This window comes from Crocuta crocuta, unplaced genomic scaffold (genome assembly GCF_008692635.1).
Source record: "Crocuta crocuta isolate KB4526 unplaced genomic scaffold, BGI_CrCroc_1.0 scaffold236, whole genome shotgun sequence".
NCBI lineage: Eukaryota > Metazoa > Chordata > Mammalia > Carnivora > Hyaenidae > Crocuta > Crocuta crocuta.
In genome coordinates, this window is record NW_027530998.1 from 1,213,624 (window position 1) to 1,237,394 (window position 23,771).

At 41.3% G+C, this 23,771-nt stretch overlaps 1 protein-coding gene and 1 non-coding gene across 2 annotated transcripts in view; both read left to right on the plus strand.

Annotated features, from left to right (window-relative positions):
- The window catches only part of ANXA3 (annexin A3), a 57,701-nt gene that overhangs the window by 473 nt on the left and 33,457 nt on the right, over window positions 1-23,771 (plus strand). Inside the window, exons 2-4 of the mRNA XM_077770551.1 lie at window positions 2,623-2,674; window positions 17,406-17,493; window positions 20,108-20,202. Of these exons, the coding sequence (XP_077626677.1) occupies window positions 2,660-2,674; window positions 17,406-17,493; window positions 20,108-20,202 (198 nt within the window). The 5' untranslated portion in view covers window positions 2,623-2,659. The remainder of the gene's footprint in view (window positions 1-2,622; window positions 2,675-17,405; window positions 17,494-20,107; window positions 20,203-23,771) is intronic.
- Window positions 20,623-20,729, plus strand: LOC144236897 (U6 spliceosomal RNA). The gene has a single exon (XR_013336687.1). It is a non-coding gene; the product is annotated as a U6 spliceosomal RNA (small nuclear RNA).

Genomic DNA, 23,771 nt, shown 5'->3' on the forward strand with positions numbered 1-23,771 from the left:
GCACCAGGGGGCCAGGGGGTGAGGGGCCTGAGGGGCTTCAGGGCGGAGAGTCCACGACTCCCATTTCCATTTGGCGGAAACTGAGGCCCAGAGGAGCAAAAATGGGGTGCCCAGGGCGGGGGAGGGGGTTGTGTCGCCCGGCTGTGGTGAGGGCGGGGCGCAAAGCGACCCCCCGCTGTCAGGACGCCCTAGACCCTTCACTTTTCCTACGGATCTAGCGTCTCGGCCCCTCAAGTGCTGACCGTTTTGGGGACAGAAAAAGAGCGGAGAGTCAGAAATGTCCTGTGGGTCCCTGGGGGCTCAGGAGGGGCTGGACGAGCTCCATTCTGAGGACTTGGACCCCCACTCCTCTCTGTGGCCGGTTTCTCCTCTTTAAGTTAAGCCATTTGTTTTATTACACTTAACTATTTTTAGGTGGTAGAAGAAAAGTGCATTTAGCTATTGAGTATTGGGAATCCGAGAAGTTTGCTTTTCATTGAAAAGACTCACCTTTTTCTTTGATTGCAACAGAGTCCATTTCACTGCTCATGAATCATCCTGCTGGCATTTGAGTCAGCAGGTGGGGGATCTGACTCCTAGATTGCAAAATGACCATGTATAGGAAACTGGTTTGTGCAGGGTCCCAGAGGCTCTGGGTCCCTGATGGCCCTTCTGACTGCTGATAAGGAGTTATATACACAGTTGGACATAAATTCTTTCCCAGGATTTGTGTTCTACACAGATAGCAAGACTACCCTGGGGGAGAGCTACATTTACAACTTGTTTTATCAACATCGTAAAAAATGTAACTCATTAAATCGTTCTTCTGCAAAGATATCACCATTGGCTTCATGAAGGCAGAACATTTCAGACTGATGAGAAAGGGAATGTAAAACATGTAAAGAAAACAAGAATCTTGTTCTCAGAGCTGTGCTCATTGTGTAGAGCAATCTGTTGAGAAATAATCGGGATGGGGTATGAAGAAAAGGAAATGATGTAGGTGCTCTAATACCTTTCTGAAGAGCATGTTTAAAGTTCTGTTGTTCAGTCATGTAGCCTCCACTGTGGAGTGATTTCTTAAAATTTCAGTCAGTAATAATTACTAATAATTTACAAATTGTACTGGATCAACACATTGAACATCAGTTTTGACGATGTCTGATGTCTGGGACAGGCACTTGGGGAGGGCAGAAGCGATGGAGTTAGTTTCATACCTTTGGAGTGTGACTGCCTTGATTCAGGAGGGGGACACTCACTTGCTGTGTGGCTGGAACATTGTGGGACCTTCTCTGTGCCCCAGCTTCTTTAAATGCAAAGTGGAGATGTTATTAATGACACCTAACTCCCTAGATTATTGTGAGGTTTATATTAAATCATCCATTCATTCATTTAATGAGCACTTTTTTGGTACTGTCTATGCCTCTGAGAACAAATATGACAAAAACGCCTTGCGGAATTGACCTAGTGCTTTTTATATTACCCGGCACATAGTAAGAACTCAAAATGCTAGCTGATATTACAATACATGTTACTTCATTCTGCGCTAGCAGCCCTCCTCTTCCCTTTTTACAGATGAAGAAACTGAAACTCAAAGAAATTGAGTTTTAAGATGCAAAATCAGGGGATGCCTGGGTGGCTCAAGTTAAGCATCCGACTCTTGTTTTCAGCTGAGGTCTTGATCTCAGGGTCATGAGTTCAAGCCCGGTGTTGGGCTCCACGCTGGGCATGGAGCCTGCTTAAAAAAAAAAAAAAAAGGCAAAATCAGAACTAGAACACCTTGTATCCACTGTGTATATAAAGGGATGCAGTGTTAGACCTGGTAAGCAGAGAGCAAGAGCCTATTGCCCCAGGGTACAGAGGGCCCGAGGGCCTGAGAAAATCATGCTAAATATTTCCAGGAACTAATAGTGTTAATTTCCTACTAAACTTTGTTCTGGGGCTATCTTTGAAATTTTAGATTATTTTGTTCCCAGGATCGGTGGGAGCAACTTGTATTTCTAAATCAACCCTGGAGATATGCCAGCATGTTTGAAAAATGTCTACAAATGACAAGGGCATGGGTTCCCAATCAGGGCTCCACCAAAGAATTGCCCTTTTTACGTCTGAGCCCTACCAGGAACCAGACTGCCTCCTCCAAGAGCAAGCGTGTCTGTTTATAACAGGCTGTAGGCTTGGAGCCTTGTAAAATGTGTATGGAGGGATCACAATCAAGCACAAAGAATCAGACTGAAGCCAGCTAAAATTCATTGACCATTTCTGTTTCTGCTGTTGTTCCTTATGAGGTATGGATCCTGGTTAAAAGAACTCAGCAATCAACATAGTTCTATTGGATTTTTAAAGGAGTCAATTTTTTGTTTTCCGGGAAACATATTTGTAAACCTCTTACATACAGAGATTTTTTTTCTCTCTTGTTTTGACCCCTACCGAGATCCAGCACAATCCTTTGTATATAATGGTGCTCAGTAAATGTTTGTTTATTAAATAAGGTACTTGATGTTAGAGACGCCACATCATCTTACTGAGATGGTTTCTCTTTGAATGTTGACTTCTGGTTTCTGGATTAAAGATTAAGGGTTTTTCTTGAGATTATTATGTTCTGAATCCGAGATTTATTCTGTTTAGTAACTTTTTTTCTTTTAATAGGTTAGTGTGATCTCAACTCAAGCAAAAGTAGAATATCATGGCCTCCATCTGGGTAAGTAAAAACCAAGCCCTCATAACACAGTAACTCATCTTAGTCAAATCAATATACAGAAAGTCAAAATATTAGAAAAAATGTTTTGAAAGCTGATACAAGTTTCATTTAGGGGCGCCTGGGTGGCTTAGTCGGTTGGGTGTCCGACTTTCGCTTAGGTCATGATCTCGCAGTTCGTGGGTTCGGGCCCCGCGTCGGGCTCTGTGCTGACTGCCGCCTCAGAGCCTGGAGCCTGTTTCAGTCTGTGACTCCCTCTCTCTCTGACCCTCCCCTGCTCATGCTGTCTCTCTCTCTCTCTCTCTCTCCTAGAAATAAATAAAACATTAAAAAAAAGTTTCATTTAAATATAACATGCCAAAAAAGCTAGAGGATGTCTAAAAATAATAAAATAGAAAAATGTGTTTGTAGAGGTACGTAATTAAAAATATTTTTGATGACACCAAATTAGAGGTCAATAACAGTAAATTTCATCTGTGATTTGGGAATTTATTATATGATAAGGATAAGTTTCGTATCAGAAAGGAAAAGATGGCTTATTCAATAAATAATGTTAGGAAATGTTCTAGCCATTTGGGAAAGAAATCAATCTGTATTCCTTCTCCCTTCATACATTAAAATGAATTTCAAATGGATAAAACACTGAAATGAAAGAAACAAGATATGGGTGAATTTTAAAAATAATATTGGAAGGGTGTCTGGGTGGCTCAGTCAGTTAAGCATGTAACTCTTCATTTTGGCTCAGGTCATGATCTCAAGGTTTGTAAGATTGAGCCCTGTGCTGGCAACACAGAACCTGCTTGGGATTCTCTCTCTCTCTCTCTCTCTCTCTCTCCCTGACCCTCCCCTGTGTTATTCTCTAACTCAAAATAAATAAACACTTAATGAATAAATAAATAAAAATTAAAATAATCTTGGAGTAGGAAAGGCAGTTACAATTATGAGACAAACCAAAACCCTAAAAGAGATATATTGATCTACCTAATTGCATGTAAACTTATGGTTTATGACAGCAAACAACACTATTAGTAGAGTCAGAAGACAACCCACAGAGGAATAATATTGTATCATATCAGACAAAAAAACCTAATTTCCTTAACATAAAAATTACTTGAATAGGGGCACTTGGGTGGCTCAGTGGGTTGAGCCTCTGACTTCGGCTCAGGTCATGATCTTGCAGTTCATGGGTTCAAGCCCCATGTTGGGCTCTGTGCTGACAGCTCAGGGCCTGGAGCCTGCTATGGATTCTGTGTTTCCTTCTCTCTCTTCCCCTCCCCTGCTTGTACTCTGTCTCTTTCAAAAATAAATAAATGTTTAAAATTTTTTAATTTATTTGAATAAATTAAGAAAAAAACTCAATGGAAAAATTTGTAAGGGACATGAATAAGACATGAAAAAAATTACAGATGTCCAACCAACATATGAAAAGATGCTGTCTCTCACTAGGAAATAAAGAAATGTAAAAAACACAATGAGAAACCATCTCTGACTAAGTATTGGTAGAGCTGAGGAAAACATATAGTAAGACCAATGTTGGCATGACAGGTACTCTCATACTCTGATCGTGGGAGATTAAACCTGGCACACTTTTGGATGGTATTTTGGTGTTAAATGTACACCCTCTTTAACCCGGTTTTTCTACTTCTGGGCACTTATACTTGCATAAGACTGAAAAAACATAGGCCTAAAGACATTTATTTGTATTCATGAAAATATGCAGACAGCATAAATGGCCCTCCATGGGGTATGAAGTGAGTAAATGACTCATTTGTAACTTATAGCCATTTTTATGTGATCATTAAAAAGAATTGGACAAAAGGAGGTCAGGTCTTTATATACTGACATAAGAAAATGTCAAAAGAGGGGGCTTGGCTGTGTTAGTCAGTTGAGTGTCAGACTCTTGATGGTGGCTCAGGACTTGATCCCTATGTTCTAGGATTGAGCCCTGAATCAGGCTCTGCACTGACAGCGTGGAGGTGGCAAGTTTTCGCTGGTCGAATCCCCGCTTCATGACTACGACTACACCTTTGCCATCCACCGTGGGCCCAATGCACACAGTCTTCCTGTGAATACCCCACTGTAGCGGAAGCAGTTGCGAGCCTTCAGGTTATGGGCCTCGTGCTGTACGGCTGCCTGCTCCTCTTCATCAGGAAGCTGGAGCAGTTTGCAGCCCCATCCATTGCAAGTGGGTGGACTCAGCGGCAGAGTCGGAAAGAGCAGGACCATGCCTTTCTGAAGATACCGTAGCAGTATCTTTCCTCTACGTGCCTTCTACAATGCTAGCTTCCTCAAGCAAATATTCTAGGGTCTTTGCTCCTTGGTCAGTTCCTAACTTATTTTTAGAGAATAATGAATGCAATTGCTATTTGTTTGAATCCTCAAATTAGTATTTTAACTATGCTGCCAAATTCTTTCTAAATTCATAACCACCGTGATCATTATGAACTCTTATAAGATCCTAACTTGCTATGCATTCTCCCTCCCCCAGTCCAAACTCTACTTTATAAATGAGGGGAACATAGAGCTACTCAGGTACCAAGGAATAAAAGGCACTTTAAAAAAATGTAATTTCACATAAATATGATGCCTAAGGACTTTGTCTTGAAGGAGTTCATCAAGAGGGTAGTTAAACAATTAAAGCAGCAAGTACCTGCTGCATTGAGCTCTACTGGGAACAGAATGAAGATGGTCCAGCCACAGTCCCAGCTCTTCTTTCACATAACTCTTAAATTGACTGTTAACTATGACCTTGAGCAAGTTACTGTCAGTCTCTTGCTATTTCTGTTACCTCACCTGTAAAATGGGTATAACAGCAGTACCAGCATCATTTAGTGCTTGTAAACATTAACCCAGTTCATATAAAATTGCATTAACAGTGCCTGGCATGTAGTAAGCATTCAGTAAACGTTAGCTGTAATCATTATCATTCAAGTATATGATTTCTTAAAAACCATATTCCCAGCTAATTAATATCCCTGCAACTGTTTTAGTAAAGAAGTTTCTGGGGCCTGATTTTATGACAAATCAACAGCATCCTCATCCCCACTGGAATGATTCTCTCTGAGCCATCTGGAAACAGATGGATTTTCCTCAAATAGATTCTGACCACTCCTATTTTGAAGATTATTTTAGAGCAGTTTTAAGTTCATAGCACAGTTGAGGCAAGGGTAAAGATATTTCCCATATACCCTCTGCTCAGACACATGCGTAGGGTCCCCTATTATCCACACCCCTCACCAGAATGGTACATTTGTTGTAACTGATGAACCTACCTTCACATCATAATCACCAGAGTCCACAGTTTACATTACAGTTCACTCTTGGTGTTGCACGTTCAGTGGGTTTGCATATTTATATGTATTTAAAGAAGGAATGCTCTGTTCCCACTCCAAGTATGTATACTGCAGTACAGTGCTGACACTCACTACCTGGAGTTAAACTCCAGGTTTAAGAGCTCTGCCCTCACTTCAGACACCAGCTGCCAGCCTCAGAGCCACCTGCTCTTCTGACCTGTACATTCGGGGATTTCCGTGACCCTCTCACATTCAGTAGTCGTCTAGAACAACTCACAGAGTTCGCTGAAAGTGCTATATTTACGATTACAGATTTAAAAATCTTTTAATGTTTATTTGTGTGTGTGTGTATCTGTGTGTGTGTGTGTGTGTGTGTGTGAGAGAGAGAGAGAGAGAGAGAGAGAGAGAGAGAGAGAGACCATGAGTGGAAGCAGGAGAGGGGCAGAGAGAGACACACACAACAGAATCTGAAGTAGACTCCAGGCTTTGAGCTGTCAGCACAGAGCCTGACATGGGGCTCGAACTCATGGACTGCAAGATCACGACCTGAAATGAAGTCAGACACTTAACGGACTGAGCCACCCAACTGCCCCGATTATAGTTTTATCATAAAGCCTACCTACACAAAGAGACGTAGAGTAAGGTCTGGAAATGCCCAGTGTCTGTGGAGTCAGGACATATCACCTTCCCTTGCACAGTATGTGTCCACCAGCCAGGGATCGCCTCCAAGTCTCCATCTAGAGTTTTTACTGGGATTTCATGACATAGGCGTGATTGATTAAATCATAGGCCACAGGGCTGAAATTAATTCCAGTCTCCTTCCCCTCCCAAACTGCCAATCAGCCCCATCCTACAGCTATCTAGAGGCTTACCCTGAGTCACTTTGTAGGCGTAATAAAGACACTCCTGTCCCAGGAAACCCCAGCGGTTTTGAAGCTCTATGCCAGGAACCCAGGACAAAGACCAAAGATATTTTTTGTTAAATTAGTATATATATATTATCATACACATATAAATTATCATATATCTGTAACTCATATCAGGGCTGCACAGAATTTCCAAAACATCATATTCCTTTATTTTTTACTAAAACTATATTTAGTAAGGGACTAGTTACCTTGTGCTGATCAGAACTTCTGCTTGGAAATTACTATCTTTAGTAATAAGGAACAGTGGGGAAAATGAGTAAATGGTTTGTAATAATTACAGATTAGCAGGCAGAATCACTCAAAGCATGAGGTCCGTGGAGAAGAAATACTTAAAGGGATTCTTGATGGTGGAAAGGTTGGGAAGGCTTATGTAGGGTGGAAACTTACTAACAGATAAAAGTAATCCCTGATAATGTGCTCATGGTGAGATAGAGAGCACCACTTTTCTTCCCCACCTGACCCTTCCTCTCTTTCCTGGGGACAAGATTGGGGCAGTTTGACACACGGGGGCTCAACGGTTCCATTTCTGCTGTGTAACACGGAGTATTGACACCAGCAGTAGGGACGCCTAGGAAAGGTGCAGTGTGCTAATGTGAGAGAAAATTGGGGAAGGTAATGCCTTTTTCTTTCTGTCCCATGGATGACACCAGCCCTGGGCTGCTTATGCTACTGGTCCTGGGTACAGGGAGTTGGTGGGAGCCCTGTCCAGTTCATAGATCTTATTTTGGTGAGGACATCCCACCAGACCTTTCTTTCTGGTGTGTTTGCTCTTCCTAACCATGCAAATCTAAAACATGTGTGGGGAGAACACCTGTGTGACACACATGAGGTTAGGTTGGATTTCTCCTCTGATCTCCCTGCCTACCGCATCTTGGGGCTGGAGGATCTGGCTCTAAAACAGGTTTCATTGAACTAGACCCCTCACATCCCAAGGAGAATGGGCATCATGCCTGATTAGATACTCTTCAACATGACTGCAGCTTCCTGTCTGGTGTGTGTTTTAAGCCATGTTCCCTAAAGCTTCTTTAGATAAATATTGGCACTTATACAGTTGCAAAAATGGTTCTCTGCAGGAAGTTAATGAAAAACAGGTAAGACCTGGATTTCAAATCAAAACATTAGAGCTTTGTTTCAGGACAGAGTCTGGAAAGAAACACTGTCTAATCTGAGTGAGAAGAGAGAGGCTTCACTGGGAATGAATGGACTGAGCATTAAAGAGCTGTCTTTTGCCACTCCCTGACCCCAGGTCACCCATAAAGACACAGGGCCCCTCTTTCACATTTAATTATAATAAAAAGTGTAATTTGCCAAATCTATGAGTAGTTATTGTGAAGAAGCCTGCTAAATCACAGGCAAAGAGGAAAAGAAAAAGCTGTAGATCAAGAGCAAGGAGTGTAAAGGGGAGACGGTATAATTTGATTCTCTTGAAAGCCCGTGTTTTGGTGGATGTTTGAAACACAAGCATTTTAGAGTACAGAACAAGAAGATTAATACAGACAGAGAGGTCTCACGTGAATTAGAAGAGGATAAGTCAAAAGGGCAGAAAATTCTCAATCTTCCCCTTCCTCCATTATCAGATTTTGCTTCTTTTCTTTTTAAACCATTTGTGTTTGAGTAAATACTTCACCTAGGTCTGGAGGCATGTTTAAATAGGAGTAGTGACAACTATGTCTGAACAACATGTACAAAAGCTGAAGAATGCATTAGTCAGATTTTTGAGGTATGACATGGAGCTCTGAAAAGGCGCCTAGTGGCATTTGAGAATTGTCAAAGAAAGCAAGACTCAGAATAAAAAATCATTTTTTATGTATTTATTCATTTAGCAAATATTTACTAAGCATCTCCTATGTGCCAAATACTGTTTTAGGCTCTGAAAATACAGAGAAAGAGAAATTTTAAAACGCATGGAGCTTACGTGCCTCTGGTTTTTATTAGGGAAGATAGCTAATAAGCTAAGAAGTAAGTGTATAATAAATAAAGGCAGTTTTAAGTACTCTGGAGAAAATCAAAGGTGGATAATGACAGTGATGGAGAGTGTAATTTTTCTGTTCAGATATGTGAGCGGAAGTCAACGTGGAGTCAGTGAGTTGGTAGAATATCTTGGAGAAGAGCAGAAGGAACAGCAGGTACAAAGCCTGAGACGAGATGTATCACCCCTTGGGGTGACAGCAGGGGAAGAAGGAGATTTGGGGAGGCATGTCACTTCTTTTCTGGGGATCCTGCAAGGGCCACAGAGAATCTCAGTAGTCTCAATAGCCTTTGTATAAACTCTTCAAAGAATTTCCATTATGTAGGTTTACTTGACATGAGGAAGAGTTCTTAGATCTGTAGCAGCTTGTTGTTAGGAATGTCACTTCCCAAACACACACTTGTACAAACTCATAAATTAATGCATGTAGCCATCATGTTATGTGGGCATTAATGACCTTGGCCACAGACACAAGAAATGTTCTTTCTGTAATATTACAAACAGCGAACGTCCCTGGTCTCGGTTCCTCATGGGTGGATTTTCATTCTCATAGAAGTGATGTGGGAGCAGAGTGGATGTCACCGCTGCAATTCCAACACCCTGCCAAACCAGTGCCATTTTCTAGCCAGTCCCCATTGCAGAAGATGTAGACGATGCAAGATTCCTCAACCCAGTGAGTCAGGTTCCCTGTATCTTCCAGAATCTTCCAGAGTTAGAAGACAGGTCCCTTTGACAAAGTTGTCTCTCCTGAAAGATGAAGTTGGATATGTATTTCACCTAACTGAGGATGTGGCCAGCATAGCCATACTAGTCTTCACCTCTGTGGCTCTTGGCCAAGCAGAGTTTGTTCAATAACTCTTATTAGCTAAGTTAAGTTAAACCTGACTGATTGTGGAGGAAAAACGTAATCCTCAGATACTGGTGCTAAATAACTCAAAAGAAGATGAATATAAATTATTTATAATCTGGTTCAAACAAATAATGAAAATTATTCTGAGAAAGAAGTTTTTGTTGAGAAAGACTTTCTGGGGGCCCGATCCAGATAGCTGGATTTGCTGCCTTCACCAGAGAACCCCGAGTGCTTGGAGAGACAGTTAGAAAGACACACAGAATCACTGAAAACATCCCTGGTCCACCTGGCTTCCACCCTGGTTTCTGGGACCAGCTTTGAAATATTTCTAGCATCTTCCAAATTTCCTAGGATACAATGGTCACCTTGATCTCTGGACTATTGATATTTGAAGGAAGCAGTTTCATCAAGCAGCCCATTGCATTATGTAGGTCTGGGAGAAATTCCACACCTTGGGATGTCATTGTCTTGCTTTCATTTTCTTCCAGCAAACTCATTCATAGTTTTTTTTTTTTTTTAATTTCTGAGAGAGAGAGAGAGTGATAGTGTGAGCAGAGGAGGGTCAGAGAGAGAGGGAGACACAGAATCTGAAGCAGGCTCCAGGCTCTGAGCTAACTGTCAGCACAGAGCCCGATGCGGGGCTCGAACCCACGAACTGCGAGATCATGACCTGAGCCGAGGTCGGATGCTTAACCGACAGAGCCACCCAGGCGCCCCCATAGTTACTTTTTAAGCCCCTATCTGAAGACTGAGTACTGGGCTAGAGCTGGATATACTGTAGTGAGTAAAACAAAAGGTCTCTGCCCCTTGGAATTTTATGACAGAGGAAGTGGAGATGTAGATGTAAACAGTGAGAGATAATACCGAATGCTGAGTGCCCTATGGGGGGAGATTTGCTGAGACAGAGACCAACAGGAGAGGACCCATTCAGGTCATGTGGCCAGCGCTGGCCTGTCAGAGAAGATAGCCTTTAAGCAGAGGAGTAAAGGCAGGAGAACATTCCAGATAGAGGGAGTAACACAAACAAAGACATTAAGATGAGGAAGAATTCAACACACATCAGCTGGGCTCTCAAAGAACTGAGGTGTGCTTGACAAAGGGGAGAGTAGCTCTGGGTGAGGATGAAGAGGGAAGTTGGGTCAAGCCACACAGGGCCGTGGGGACCACTGGCACAGAGCACTTGGCTGCTTGTGGGAGGTGGTTGGAGGTGGGCAATGGAAGGAAGGGAGACCACTGCAGATGTCCATGCCCCGGGCAATGGTGTTGGTGACTTGGACAACAACAGGGGCAAGGAAGATGGGGAGAAGGACACAGGAGACGGTCTTTTTGAGATAGTCTAAATAAAGTAGGCTTTGCTGATGGATTGCACTTGCAGGGAAAGAGAGGTGCAACAAAGGTGACTCCCAGGTTCGTGGAAGTTGGTGGTACCATTTAGAGGGAGGGGGCAGACTGAGAAAGAAGGGCAAATTAGGGATGAGCTCAGAGACTACAGTCGGATTGCCTGAGTTTAAATCCTGGCTGTGCCACCAACAAGCCACATGATCTTGGAGGAGCCTCCTACTTCTCTGTGTCTTCTCCCCTCTAAAGGGGGGATCATAATAGTCTCAAAGGGTGTTTGAGGATTAAATGATCAGATACGGGTAAAGCAGAAGTAAGTACAATGTAATTGCTACGCGGAGGAAGAAATCAGCTTGAGAGGAAGTAATGAATTGATATGTGAGACATAAAAGCAGATACATCAAGTACACATTGAATATACAAGACCAGTGTTCAAAATAGAAGTCTGGGCTGGGTTTATAATTGTGGGAGTTGTTTGCATACAGCAGGGGAACTGGTGGGAATAACCCACAGCAGGAGTAGAGGGAAAGAAAAGAGATTTTCCATCTTACAAGTACCTAATTTATAGAGGTCAGGCAAAGAGGATGAGCTGACAAGGAATAAATGCAAGCTGGAGGGGCAAGAAGAAACCTCAGGGGTGAGGTCCAGGAGCCAAAAGACGGCAGAGGTCTGGCTGGGTTGATCATGTTTGACACATGCTTCCAAGAGGTCAAGGTGTCTTCTGATTATCATCTGTGTTTCATGGAAAACATAACACAGATGGCTTGTTTGTCCCTATCTTCCCTCATTTCTGAATCACACATCTTCCTACTCCAACCCAACACCCTCCTCTGTTACCACGTTCCAGTGCTCTTGCTCTGAGACTCTCCTGATGAAATCGTTGTGTTTAAAACAAGAGAAGAAGGGATGTATGGATCTTTCCTCATTTGAATGAGACAAGAAGAAGTGCATACATGTCCTCTGGACCTCTTGGATGCACTTCAAACAAAGCCATGATGTCACTCGCTTCTCTCAGTCACCTGAGGTCGCTGATCCCTGCTTCTCCCACCCCCTGCTTCTCTCTGCTCCCCCTGGATGGGAAGTGCTCCAGCAGTGGTGATGGGGAGTCTTCTGTTTGCAGTGATCCCTAGTGTATTCATTTCCTGGGTCTGTTAACAAAGTTTCACGAACTGGGTATTTTAAAACAAGAGAGGTGTATCTGCTCACAGTTCTGGAGGCTGGACGTCTGAAATCAAGGTGTCAATGGTGCCGTGCTCTCTCTGAAAGCTGAAAGGGGGTCCTTCCTTGCCTCTTCCAGATTCTAGGGGTTTGCTGGCAATCTTTCACGTTCCTTGGCTTTCAGCTGTACAGCCCCAAACCCTGCGTTCACGGTCACATCACCTCTTACATATCTCTGTCTTCACAGAATTGTCTGCTAAGGACACCTGTCATATTGGAGTAGGGGCCCACCCTACTCCAGTATGACCTCATCATAACCAATGGCATTTCAATCAGCTTCTATCCAAATAAGGTCACACTGTGAAGTTACATGCACTTGGCCCGACACATCTTTTTGGAAGGACACGATTCATCCCATAACACTTGCATCCCTTGACCATATTTCATTTCAGGGCCCTTTACATTAAGCTTTCTTTGGTTTTGAAAACCAGCTTTTACTAGAAAAATTGAATGAGAAGTCTCACATTTTACAAGTTATGATTGCTTTATTGTTTTTTTTTTTTTTTTAGTTTACTCCACTTTTCTTTCTATCATAAACCTTTGTGACCCCACAGACTGTTTTGACATCGAGCAGAGAGTGATCATTTGTCCTCAGCTTTTCAAGAGTTCCTGAGTCCTGGAAGTTTATATGAGGCATTGATTTGAAAGCTTAATTTTCGGATATGGCCTTTACAGGACTTTATGAAGTGATGAGTGATTTGGCTTTACCTCACCCTCAAAACGTATGTTTTAAATAGGTTTCCTGTCAACAGGATTGGTGCCTTGTGTTTTTCTCTTTCATTCATCCTTCTGAATATGCATGTTAAACTTCTTGCAAACCCAATACACTGGTTTTGAAGAACTGAGTACAATCGGGTTTCATGGTTCAAGGACAGACTGACCTCTCCCGGGGAGGAGTGGGGGGTGTCAGCAGACAGCTTTCCAGGCCCAGCTTGACCACACCATTGGCTTCCAGGTACTCTGAGTGACCTTCAAAGGATAGTTCTAGAAGATCAGAGAAGATGATATTGACATGAAGAAGACAGTTTAAATGAGGTGCAGCCTTGCCTGGTAATTAGGAGCAGAAGGTGATGAGACTGACCACTTCCTGACTGGGTGAACTTGGACAAGCTACTTAAGCATTGGTTTTCACATTATTTGTAAATAGTATGTATCGCATCTGCCTTACAAGCTTATTGTGAGGATCGAATGAGCTAATGCAGGAAATGTGCTTAGCACAGGATGGGCACACAGTAGCAGCAATTGTTATTAATGTCAAGAGCTCCTGTTATTGTCCCCCTTGATTTAGTCATCCCTTGCTTTAATTTATTTTCCAACTACTTTCAAGATCATTTTCCCTTTGGGGGCATCTGAAGGTCAAGTTTGAGAAAAGGGAAGCAACTAAATGTATTTAAAGAATGCGGAAATCTGGTAAAACATTTTTTTTTTCAATAAAAAGACTTCACAAAGTATCCGTGTCCTATACTCGTGTGACACTTGGCCAGAGTGTCAGGGTTAGTGGAAATAAACAAAGTCAAGCCTTGATTAGTAGTTTAAATGTTAAGGAAATAAGCCTGCAAGGAAGCACGCAATGCAAATAGTTTCGGTCGTCTGTAAAAATGCCAGCATTCCTGAAACAGTGAGCTCATCATCAAATTCTTCTTCCACCTCCCAGAAGAGAATCTATGACTTGCTTTGGTTTTGCTTTGGTTTTCTGGACAACTGAAAATGAAATAGAGCAGTTGTTCTCAAACTTTAGCATGCGTTAGAATCATCTGAACAGCTTATTAAAACACAGATCCTCAGTTGAAACCCCAGAGCTGACTCAGTGACTGAGGTTGATTCAGTAAGTTGATTCTGTAAGACTGGAGTGGGGGCTGGGAATCTGCATTTCTAACAAGTTCCTAAGTGGTGCGGATGTGGCTGATCCAGTTGAGAAGTGCTAATGTGGAATACTGTGACGACGCATTGTGATATGGTGGAGAGCACAGGGTATTTTAAACACAAGCAGGCAGATTCAGATTCTCTGGCTGTTCGTAGCAGCAGTTATGTGAAGCAAATAATTTCTCTGAAATCAAGCTTTTTCCATTTTTAAATGGAAATACTGTAATAAAATCTACCTTGTTAAGGTCATTGTAAGACTGAAATAAATTGTAAAGCACTTTGTTCCCTGACTGACATGTGCTAGTTTAAAAGATTCTGTTAATTTATTTTACTGTACAGGTTTTTTTTTTTCATAAGTCATGTAAATATTTTTGAATGTTCCGGGCAACCAAGTCTATCAAATGAATAATACTGCTTATTTAAATAACTGAAGCAGTCTGAAAAATTTCACTAAGATTCCACCTCAGAATTTCTATGCCATTTTTCAAGCTGCTGTGTGTGTGTGTGTCTTTGTGTGTGTGTGTGTGTGTGTGTGTGTGTGTGTGTGTGTGTGTGTGTGGCTTTTTTCTTTTAATTAAACAAGCAGTTCCTTTCCATTTAATTCTTACTAGGTGGCAAATTACAGAACAGACTGGGAATTTTGAACTTCTCTAATTTTGTGCATTGGAATTTCAGCATATTTTGATGTGTAGGTTGTATAGGGCAGTGAAAAGGTCAAGCTAGAATGGAAACCTTGAGTTTTCATGAACATTTAGAATCTGATTGCAGGGGTGCCTGGGTGGCTCAATTGGTTAACCATCCGACTTCGGCTCAGGTCATGATCACATGGTTCATGGGTTCGAGTCCTGCGTTGGGCTTTGTGCTGATGGCTAGCTCAGAGCCTGGAGCCTGCTTCTGATTCTGTATCTCCTTCTCTCTCTGATCCTTCCCTGCTCACGCTGTCTCTCTCTCTCTCAGAAATAAATAAAAAAACATTATAAAAAGTAGAAAAAAAAGAATCTGATTGCAGTTTTGCCATCTAGTATTCAGAAGCAAACATGTGGTATAAAATCACCTGGGAACTTCTTAAACATATAGAGTCTACCTTAACACCTCATTTCCATATGACTCAGTGTGTCTTTTTTTTTTTAATTCTCTTATTTTTTATTTGTCTGAAAATGTATTTCTTACATCCGTAATTTTTTTTTAATAGATTACTGTCAAGTTGGTTTCCATATAACACCCAGTGCTCATCCCAATATATGTCTAATGCAGGACCTGATCATATGCATCTTAAAGAATCACCCCAAGTTGTACAGACATTATATTCCCAGAAAGACTAGGAGTAGGCTGGAATGGTCATGACTGCATTCAAATTCACATTCTACTGCTTAACTAGCTGTGTGAGCTTGTACAAATTCGCCAGTCTTATTAATGTCTTTTTTTTTTTTTTTTTTTTGAGAGAGAGAGGGAGCGAGGCGGGGGGTGGGAGAGAGAGAATCTTTTTAAAAAAATTTTTGTTAATGTTTATTTATTTTTGAGAGACAGAGTGTGAGAAAGGGAGGGCAGATAGAGAGAGAAACACAGAATCCAAAGCAGGATCCAGGCTCTGAACTGTCAGCACAGAACCCAACCCGGGGCTGGAACTCATGAGTCGAGCCGTGAGATCATGACCTGAGCCGAAGTCATACACTGAACTGACTATGCCACCCAGGCGCCCTGTTATTTCTGACGATCTTAAGTAGGCTCCAAGCTCAGTGTGGAGCCCGACTCAGGGCTCAATCCCATGACCCTGGGATCATGACCCAAGCCAAAATGAAGACTTGGATGCTCAACCAACAGCCACACAGGCATCCCTCCAATCTTCTTAAACATTGGTGTCTTCTATGTGAAATGGGTTACTCTTACACATTTATCAGAGCTATCATTCAGGTCATATTAACATATAGTAGGTGCCTTGCACAGTGCTGGGCATGAAGCACTCAAATGCTCCAAAATTGTGGATCTTCCAAAATGCCAGATGTGTAAGGTGGACAGATAAAATCAACACAAAAATTCCTAGATGGATAGAACTGAAGTGAAGCCAATTGGCTCTATGAGTCCATAAAATATCTACTAAATCTCCAAAGATTATGTTGAAGTGACTGGTTTCTTATAGATGCCTTTAGATTGGACACACTCACAACTAGTTTCTAACTTGTTATAATCACTGTTTTAGAATTCAAACTCTATATTTTGGATGCTTTAAGATTAAACAATGCTTGATTGTATTGAAACAAATTGTTCAACCCGATCTACCAAATCAGTGGATTCTCATTTTTTACTGTGCCAGAACATTAATTTTCCATTCACTTTAATGTGGCAAGATAATGTCTTGTTGTGAAGATATTAAACACTACAGGAGAGCGCAAATGAAGCCTTGTAAGTGCAAGACAACAGAGCCAATATTATTCAGTAATAGGATAGGAAAATCAATTTAGAAAGAAAACACTATTATTGTAAAGACGTCTTTATTCAAAGAGTTAGGAAATAACATATAAATACATATTTACTTGAGTTTTTCTCAACATCTTTGTGGCTGTTGTATAGTCTCTTAAGCAGTTTTAAGGTATTTTATTATTTCTGTAAGACGGTCTTTCACAGTTTACTGAATTGTTTCTAGTTTGTATGTTTAAAATTAGGATCGTGGTATTTTTTATTTCCATGCTCTTCCTGAAGATTTATGTTAGTGGAGCTTTCAGAAGGAGGGAATTTATCAGCCGCAATCCATTAAACAAAGCTTAAAAACACACAGTCTTAATGGGGTTTTCATTCGTGGATCCTTTAGTGTAAGGTTCCCCAAGGACAGTGGTCAGCATTAATGAAAACATCTTGAGGTCTGTAAACCACAGTTACTTCTGTGTTAGATGTAGTGAAGAGCCTTGAGCTATCACTTGAAAACAAAGAGGATGTAGGAAATTCTCTCATTGCTTTCATGCAGATGCCACTTTATAGCAAATAGTCTTCAGAGTCACCAGGAGTAACACAATTTATTGTTCTAGAGAACAAATGTTGTATATTTCTAATTTGTTACACAAGAGGGGGAAAAGGAGAGGCCTCTTTGTATATGTAGCACATGTCGCATTGCCTGCCTGGCTGGGGACGGACAGGAGAGTCTCCTGAAGCACTCCTGAAGGGAAAGGAAGTTGTTGCAAATTATGGGTTTGTTATGCTTCCAACGTGTATGTGGGAATGTATGTAATACAAACAAAAAGGTCATTTTGAACTAGTGGTACTTCAAAATATTTCCTTCCAGGTTGGACACCGAGGGACAATGAGAGATTATCCGGGCTTCAGCCCATCAGTGGATGCTGAAGCGATTCGCAAGGCAATCAGAGGAATTGGTGAGTAGTGCTTTGTAATTCCTCTCTTCATGTTGGAGCAAATCAAGAAAATTACAATTTATAAGTGCACTGGTTCAGGGGTGCCTGGGTAGCTCTGTTGGTTAAGTGTCAACTCTTGATTTTGGCTCAGGTCATGATCTCATGGTTTGTGAGTTTGAGCCCCACATCAGGCTCTGTACTGACAGTGCAAAGCCTGCTTGGAGTTCTCTCTCTCCCTCTCTTTCTGCCCTAACCCCACCCATGCTCACTCTCTCTCTCTTTCTCAAAATAAATAAACTAAAAAATATTTTTTAATGTTTAAAAAATAAAATAAAAAATAAAAGTACATTGGTTCAGTTTGCCCAAGTTGGCTTACTTGACTATAGAAATCATAAGGACTTTAAAAAATGTGAAATAATAAGGAAAAAAATGTATGGAGTACCCAATTTTATAAATCTTAATATTTGCCATATTTACTTAATAGGAAACACTACCATCACCCTCACTGCTACCAACAAGAGTGGTCATCATAATACATCATTACAGATACCGTCCCTGCTGATTCTTCCTGGATCTCTTTCCTGCCCCATTCCCTTTCCACACTGATTTGTAATGCCACTTCTGTCTTGTAAGTTTCTCTATTTTTCTGCTCATTTTTCTCACCATCCTAAACTAGAGTTTATTCTCATGAAACTTAATTCTGTAACTACATGTGTATATACGTATTGTTTTCTATGGTCTCAATCAATATAAATTGGAATCATATTGTGTATTGTATGTACATCCTTCTGAAATTTCTTTTTGTCCATTAACATGTTTTTTAAAAATTTTTTTAATGTTTATTCATTTTAGAGACAGAAAGAGAGTGTGAGTAGAGGAGGGACAGAGAGGGAGGGAGACACAGAATCTGAAACAGGCTCCAGGCTCTGTTCAGTCGGCACAGAGCCCAATGTGGGGCTCGAACCCATGAACTGAGAGATCATGACCTGAGCTGAAGTCAGATGCTTACCCAATGGAGCAACCCAGGTGTCCCTCTTAATGTTATGTTTTTGAGATTTATCTATGTTGATATGTTTAGCTCTGGTTCATTAACTTTTCTTGCATAGTAGTCTATTGAATTATTAGATCATAAGATGGGATATTGATGGAACACGTAAACTGCCTACAATTCTTTTCTATTACAGTATAAAAATGCTTCATTGAATATTCCTGCTTACATCTTGTTGTGCACATTTGCTAGCATTTCTCTAGAATATAACAAATGGAATTTCAGAGTTGAAGATGTTCGTCTTCAAATTAACTAGAAAATTCACCAAACTGCTTTCTAAAATAATATACAAATTAGCATTCCTACCAGCAGAACATGAACCTTACTCCTGCTCCATATTCTCACCAATGCTTGCTAAGGTCACACTCTTCTGTTTTCCCAACTGAGTGGCTCTAAAGTTGGATGCCATACTGAATGTATGCCTACTTCCTCTCTTCCCCATCCCCCAAGACTGATAGGATTGAGTCTCCTTTCTTGTTCATTTGTTTCTTCTTTCATGAATTATTTCTTCATATCTATTACTCATTTTTTCAGTTGGATTGTCTTCTTTATGAGTCACAAGATTTTTTTAAAATATATTCTGGATGTAAAATTTCTTTTTAAATTACAATCCATGAAAATATCTTCTTCTAGTCTGTGATTTTCTTTTAACATTGGTTATAGTAACTTATATTGCATAGAAATTTCAAATTTTAGTGAAATCAAGTTTGCCAGTATTTTTTATGGCATACTTATTATTGTGTCTTTTCTGTAACAAGCTCATAAAAATATTCTTCTGTGTTCTCTCCCCAAAGATTTACAGTCTTATTTTCATATTGGGATTTTCAGTCTACCTGGACACAACTCCCCACGTTACTTCCTACTTTAATTACCAAGAAAATAGTGACCTTGAGGCCTCCTGTAGGCCAGCATCAGTCCTTTACTTAAACAAGTGCTTAAGTCTATGGAGCTAAGATGTCTGAAAGTGGTACAGCTCAGAGAGGGAAATATATGGTTTGGGATCAGAGATTTGGTTTCACATTCTTGCTACTAGAAAGCTGTATGACTTTAGCAAATGAGATAACTTTTCTAAATATTAGTGTATTCTTCTTTGGAACAGCTGAATCCTACCAATGCCCAGAGCTTCAGTGAATATTAACTATGACAATGAATAAAAGGCACCTAGAATATGGCAGGCTCTCAATACATGTCAGTTCCTTTTTTTTAGAGAAAAAAGTTGGACTCAAGTATGGAGATAAGAGAGAGATAAAAGGTGATAGGACAGTAACACAACCTCATAAGGGGGGGAAAAAACCCTAGGTCAAAAGCAGCACATTCCTTGCAATACTCCCTTGGTGATATACCAAGAGGAATATTTGGACAATGATTGTTATCTTCCCCCCAAACTCCCCCAAATTCATTTTCTTTTCCAAAAGTCTGCAAAGAAATCCAGTTTCATTTCCAACCTGGTAAGAACCTGGAAATTAAAAATCAAAATGCCTTCCTTTCTGCATTTGTTTCAAACCATTGATCATTTTTTCTTTGTTCGCAACAGATATTAGGCATCTTTGGGTTGATGGTGAGTAACATTCTTTTCCTTTCATTTAGGAACCGACGAGAAGACGCTCGTCAGCATTCTGACTGAAAGGACAAATGCCCAGCGGCAGCTGATTGTTCAGGCCTATCAAGCAGCATATGGAAAGGTACGATTTGATTAACATGACAGCCAGTAAAGAGCTAATCACTATGGATCAGAGATGCCTGCAAATCTTTTGTTTCGGCCCAAGTGGACAGAAAGTACCTTGTGTATCCAGTCAACAGCCTGGAGTAGGAGTCTTGGCTTTGCCCTTAACTGGATAAATGGCCTTGCACATGTTATTTGATCTTTCTGGACCTCAATTTTTCCACCTTTTGAATAAGGAGGGTTGCCTTAGACCAGTGGCTTTAAGCCAGGAATGCTTCTGCTCCCCAAATGATATTTGGCAATGTCTTGAGACATTTTGATTATCACATCGGCTGGGAGAAAGAAGGATGTTTCTGGAATGTGGTGAGTGGAGGTCAAGGATGCTGCTAAATTCCTGCAATACACAAGACAGCCCCTAAAAGGAAGAATTATGTGACCAGTGCTCTCATTGGCTGCTCATATTCTAGAATTGGAATGATACAGAGAAGATTAGCACAGCCCCTGTGCAAGGATGACATGCAAATTCGTTAAGTGTTCCATATTTTTGTTTGTGGGTTTTAACCCCACATCAAGCTCTGTGCTGACAGGGCAGAGGCTGTTTGGGATTCTCTCTCTCCCTTTTCTCAGCCCCTCCCCCACTTGAGTGTTCTGTCTCTCTCTTTCTCAAAATAAATAAATGAACTTAAAAAAAAGAATTATCTGACCAATTATCTGATGGATCCTCTCTTGGATGATCTTTAATTTGTCTTCCAACAAGAACATTTTGTGTTTTTTCCACACAGTGTATTTGTTTAATAATAAACTACGATGTGTTAGGCGTCGGTATTACTCTGTGTCCGGAGATATACTTGTCTTTGGAGACACACTGATTTAAAAAGCAGATCCTTCTTTTTCTTATGAGGTTAACATTTTAACCTCATAAGAAAAGGTTAAAATAAGAAGTAGGGGCACCTGTGTGGCTCAGTTGGTTAAGCATCTAACTTCGTTTGGCTCAGGTTATACTCTTGTGGTTTGTGGGGTTTTTTTAATGTTTATTTATTTTTGAGAGAGAGAGAGAGTGTGTGTGTGTATATATGCGCAAGGGAGGGGTAGAGAGGGAAGGAGACACAGAATTGGAAGCAGGCTCCTTGCTCTGAGCTGTCAGCACAGAGCCTGATGTGGGACTCGAACTCACGAACCATGAAATCATGACCTGCGTCGAAGTCAGACGCTTAGCCAATTGAGTTTCGTGCTTTGTGGGTTTGAGCCCCGCCTTGGGCTCTGTGCTGACAGCTCTGTGTCTCCCTCTCTCTGTGTGCCTTCCCTACTTAAGCTCTGTCTCTCTCTCAAAAATAAATAAAAATTGAAAAAAAAAATTTTTTTAAGAAAAAATAAGTAAATAAAATAGACTCAGATGTTGGTAAGTTCTATGAAAGAATTAAAATGGGGAGGGGAGGCGCCTGGGTGGCTCAGTTGGTTGGGCATCTGACTTTGGCTCAGGTCATGATCTCACGGTTCGTGGGTTCAAGCCCCGTGTCAGGCTCTATGCTGACAGCTAGCTCAGAGCCTGGAGCCTGTTTCAGATTCTGTATCTCCCTCTCTCTCTGACTCTCCTCTCGTCTCTCTCTCTCTCTCTCTCTCTCTCTCTCAGAAATAAATAAAACATTTTAAAAAAATTAAAAATAAAGAATTAAAATGGGATGGGATGGTACAGAGTGACTGGTAAATGGCTCCTTGAAATAGGGTGGTGGAAACATATCAGTGAGGAGATGTTACCTTACTCTTAGCTAAAACTAAACAGTACTAAGGATTCTGGTTTTTTGTTTTTGTTTTTGTTTTTTTATTTGCTTGATTTGGGGAAGAGCATTTCAGACAGAAGGCACAGCAAATGCAAAAGCCCTGAGGCAAAAACAAGCCAGGAATATTTAAGAAACAGAAAGACTTCCAATATGGCAGAAGTGTGGAGAATAAGAGGAGCAGATGGAAAAGATGCTGTTGGAGAGAGGTTTCAAATATGCTAGGCTTTGCTGTCTTGCTACAGAGTTTAGGTTTTATTCTAAGAACAACAGAGAATCATTGGAAGTCTGTAAGCGAAGGAATACTGTAAACTAATTTATATTTTCAAAGGATCATTTTTAGCTTCTGTGGCTAACAAACTGTGGAGAGAAAAGAGAAATACAGAGCAGTCAGCCTGCTGAGTCCAGGTGAGAACTGAGGGTGTATAGTGACCATCCACAGGCAGCTCAGGCGTCACCTCCTGGCAGTGTTCTCCAAGCCTCCAGACTCCATTAAGACACCCTTCTTAATATTTAACCTTCACACTTTATCAGATACTTGACCTATTATATTGAAATTTTATCTTCAAATATTTCTGGTTTTCTTAAGGGCATAATGTCCAAAGAGTAAAGATTGTGTCTAACTCACCTTTAAAAGCCTACCACAGGGGTACCTGGGTGGCTCAGTTGGTTGAGTGTCCGACTTCAGCTCAGGTCATGATCTCACAGTTTGTGGGTTCGAGTCCCGTGTTGGGCTCAGTGCTGACAGCGCAGGGCCTAGAGCCTGCTTTAGATTCTGTGTCTTCTTCTCTCTCTGACCCTCCCCTGTTCGTGCTTGCTCTCTCTCTCAAAGATAAATAAACATTAATTTTTTTTTTTAAATAAATAAAAGCCTACCACAGAGCAGGTGCCCAGTAAACATCTGTCAAATTTAATGAGTTGCCAATCTTCTCGAAAAGGCAAAACGCTCAATGTAGAGGGAACATGAATGATCCATTGGCCTTTCAGGATTTCCAAAATATGGAGGAAGGAAGGATGGAGGTGAAGGGTGACACGGTTTTTCACAGTTGTATAGAATGAGAGCATGTGAAGTAAGATTCAGTTGGAAAGTCCTGGGTTGAGGACAGATGGCAATAGAGTTCAGCATTTAGAGAGGAAACTCCCTGTGGCGATTAAAGCAGAGCTAGTGACACTTGGCTCCCTCCCATTTGTTTAGCTGGTCCCCCACGGGGACCCTCAGTGGCATGGTAGATGGTGGCCTGTATCCACATTGTCATAGCAGTCTGGGAGGCTGCCAGCCTCTGTCTCGGAGGTGGAAATAATCAAGAGCAAGAAAATAATTCAATAACACTCCTTGGAATATTGAACATTCAAACCATTACCTGCCTTCAAGCAGGGGAGATGGACTGTACTTATGTAATGCGTGAAAACAGTGCCAAGGTACAATACTAACAGGTGCCCCATCGCAGTTAGGGTTTTCCCTGCCGTGGCCAGGAAACTGCTTTTGATGGCTCATGGTTCCACACTCTAAGCAGAAGCGAGTGACCAGCCACTGTCCTCTGTTCCCTTTTCTCTCCAGGGTTCTTTAGCGGTCACTGAGAAACGAGGCAGGAATCGAACAGCTACCATGAAGCTGGGTGTGAATTACAGGGCTCCTGTTCTTCCTCTTCTTCCCCCCGCCCCAGCCCAAGTGTTGAGAGCATCTTGGACCTGGGAAATGCATTTTGCTACCCAGTTCCTATCAGTGGCACTCATGTAACCCCTTCCATTGGCTTTCCTTCGGAAAACCTATAAAACAGAACACGTTGGAAGTGGTCACAAAATGCAGATTAAT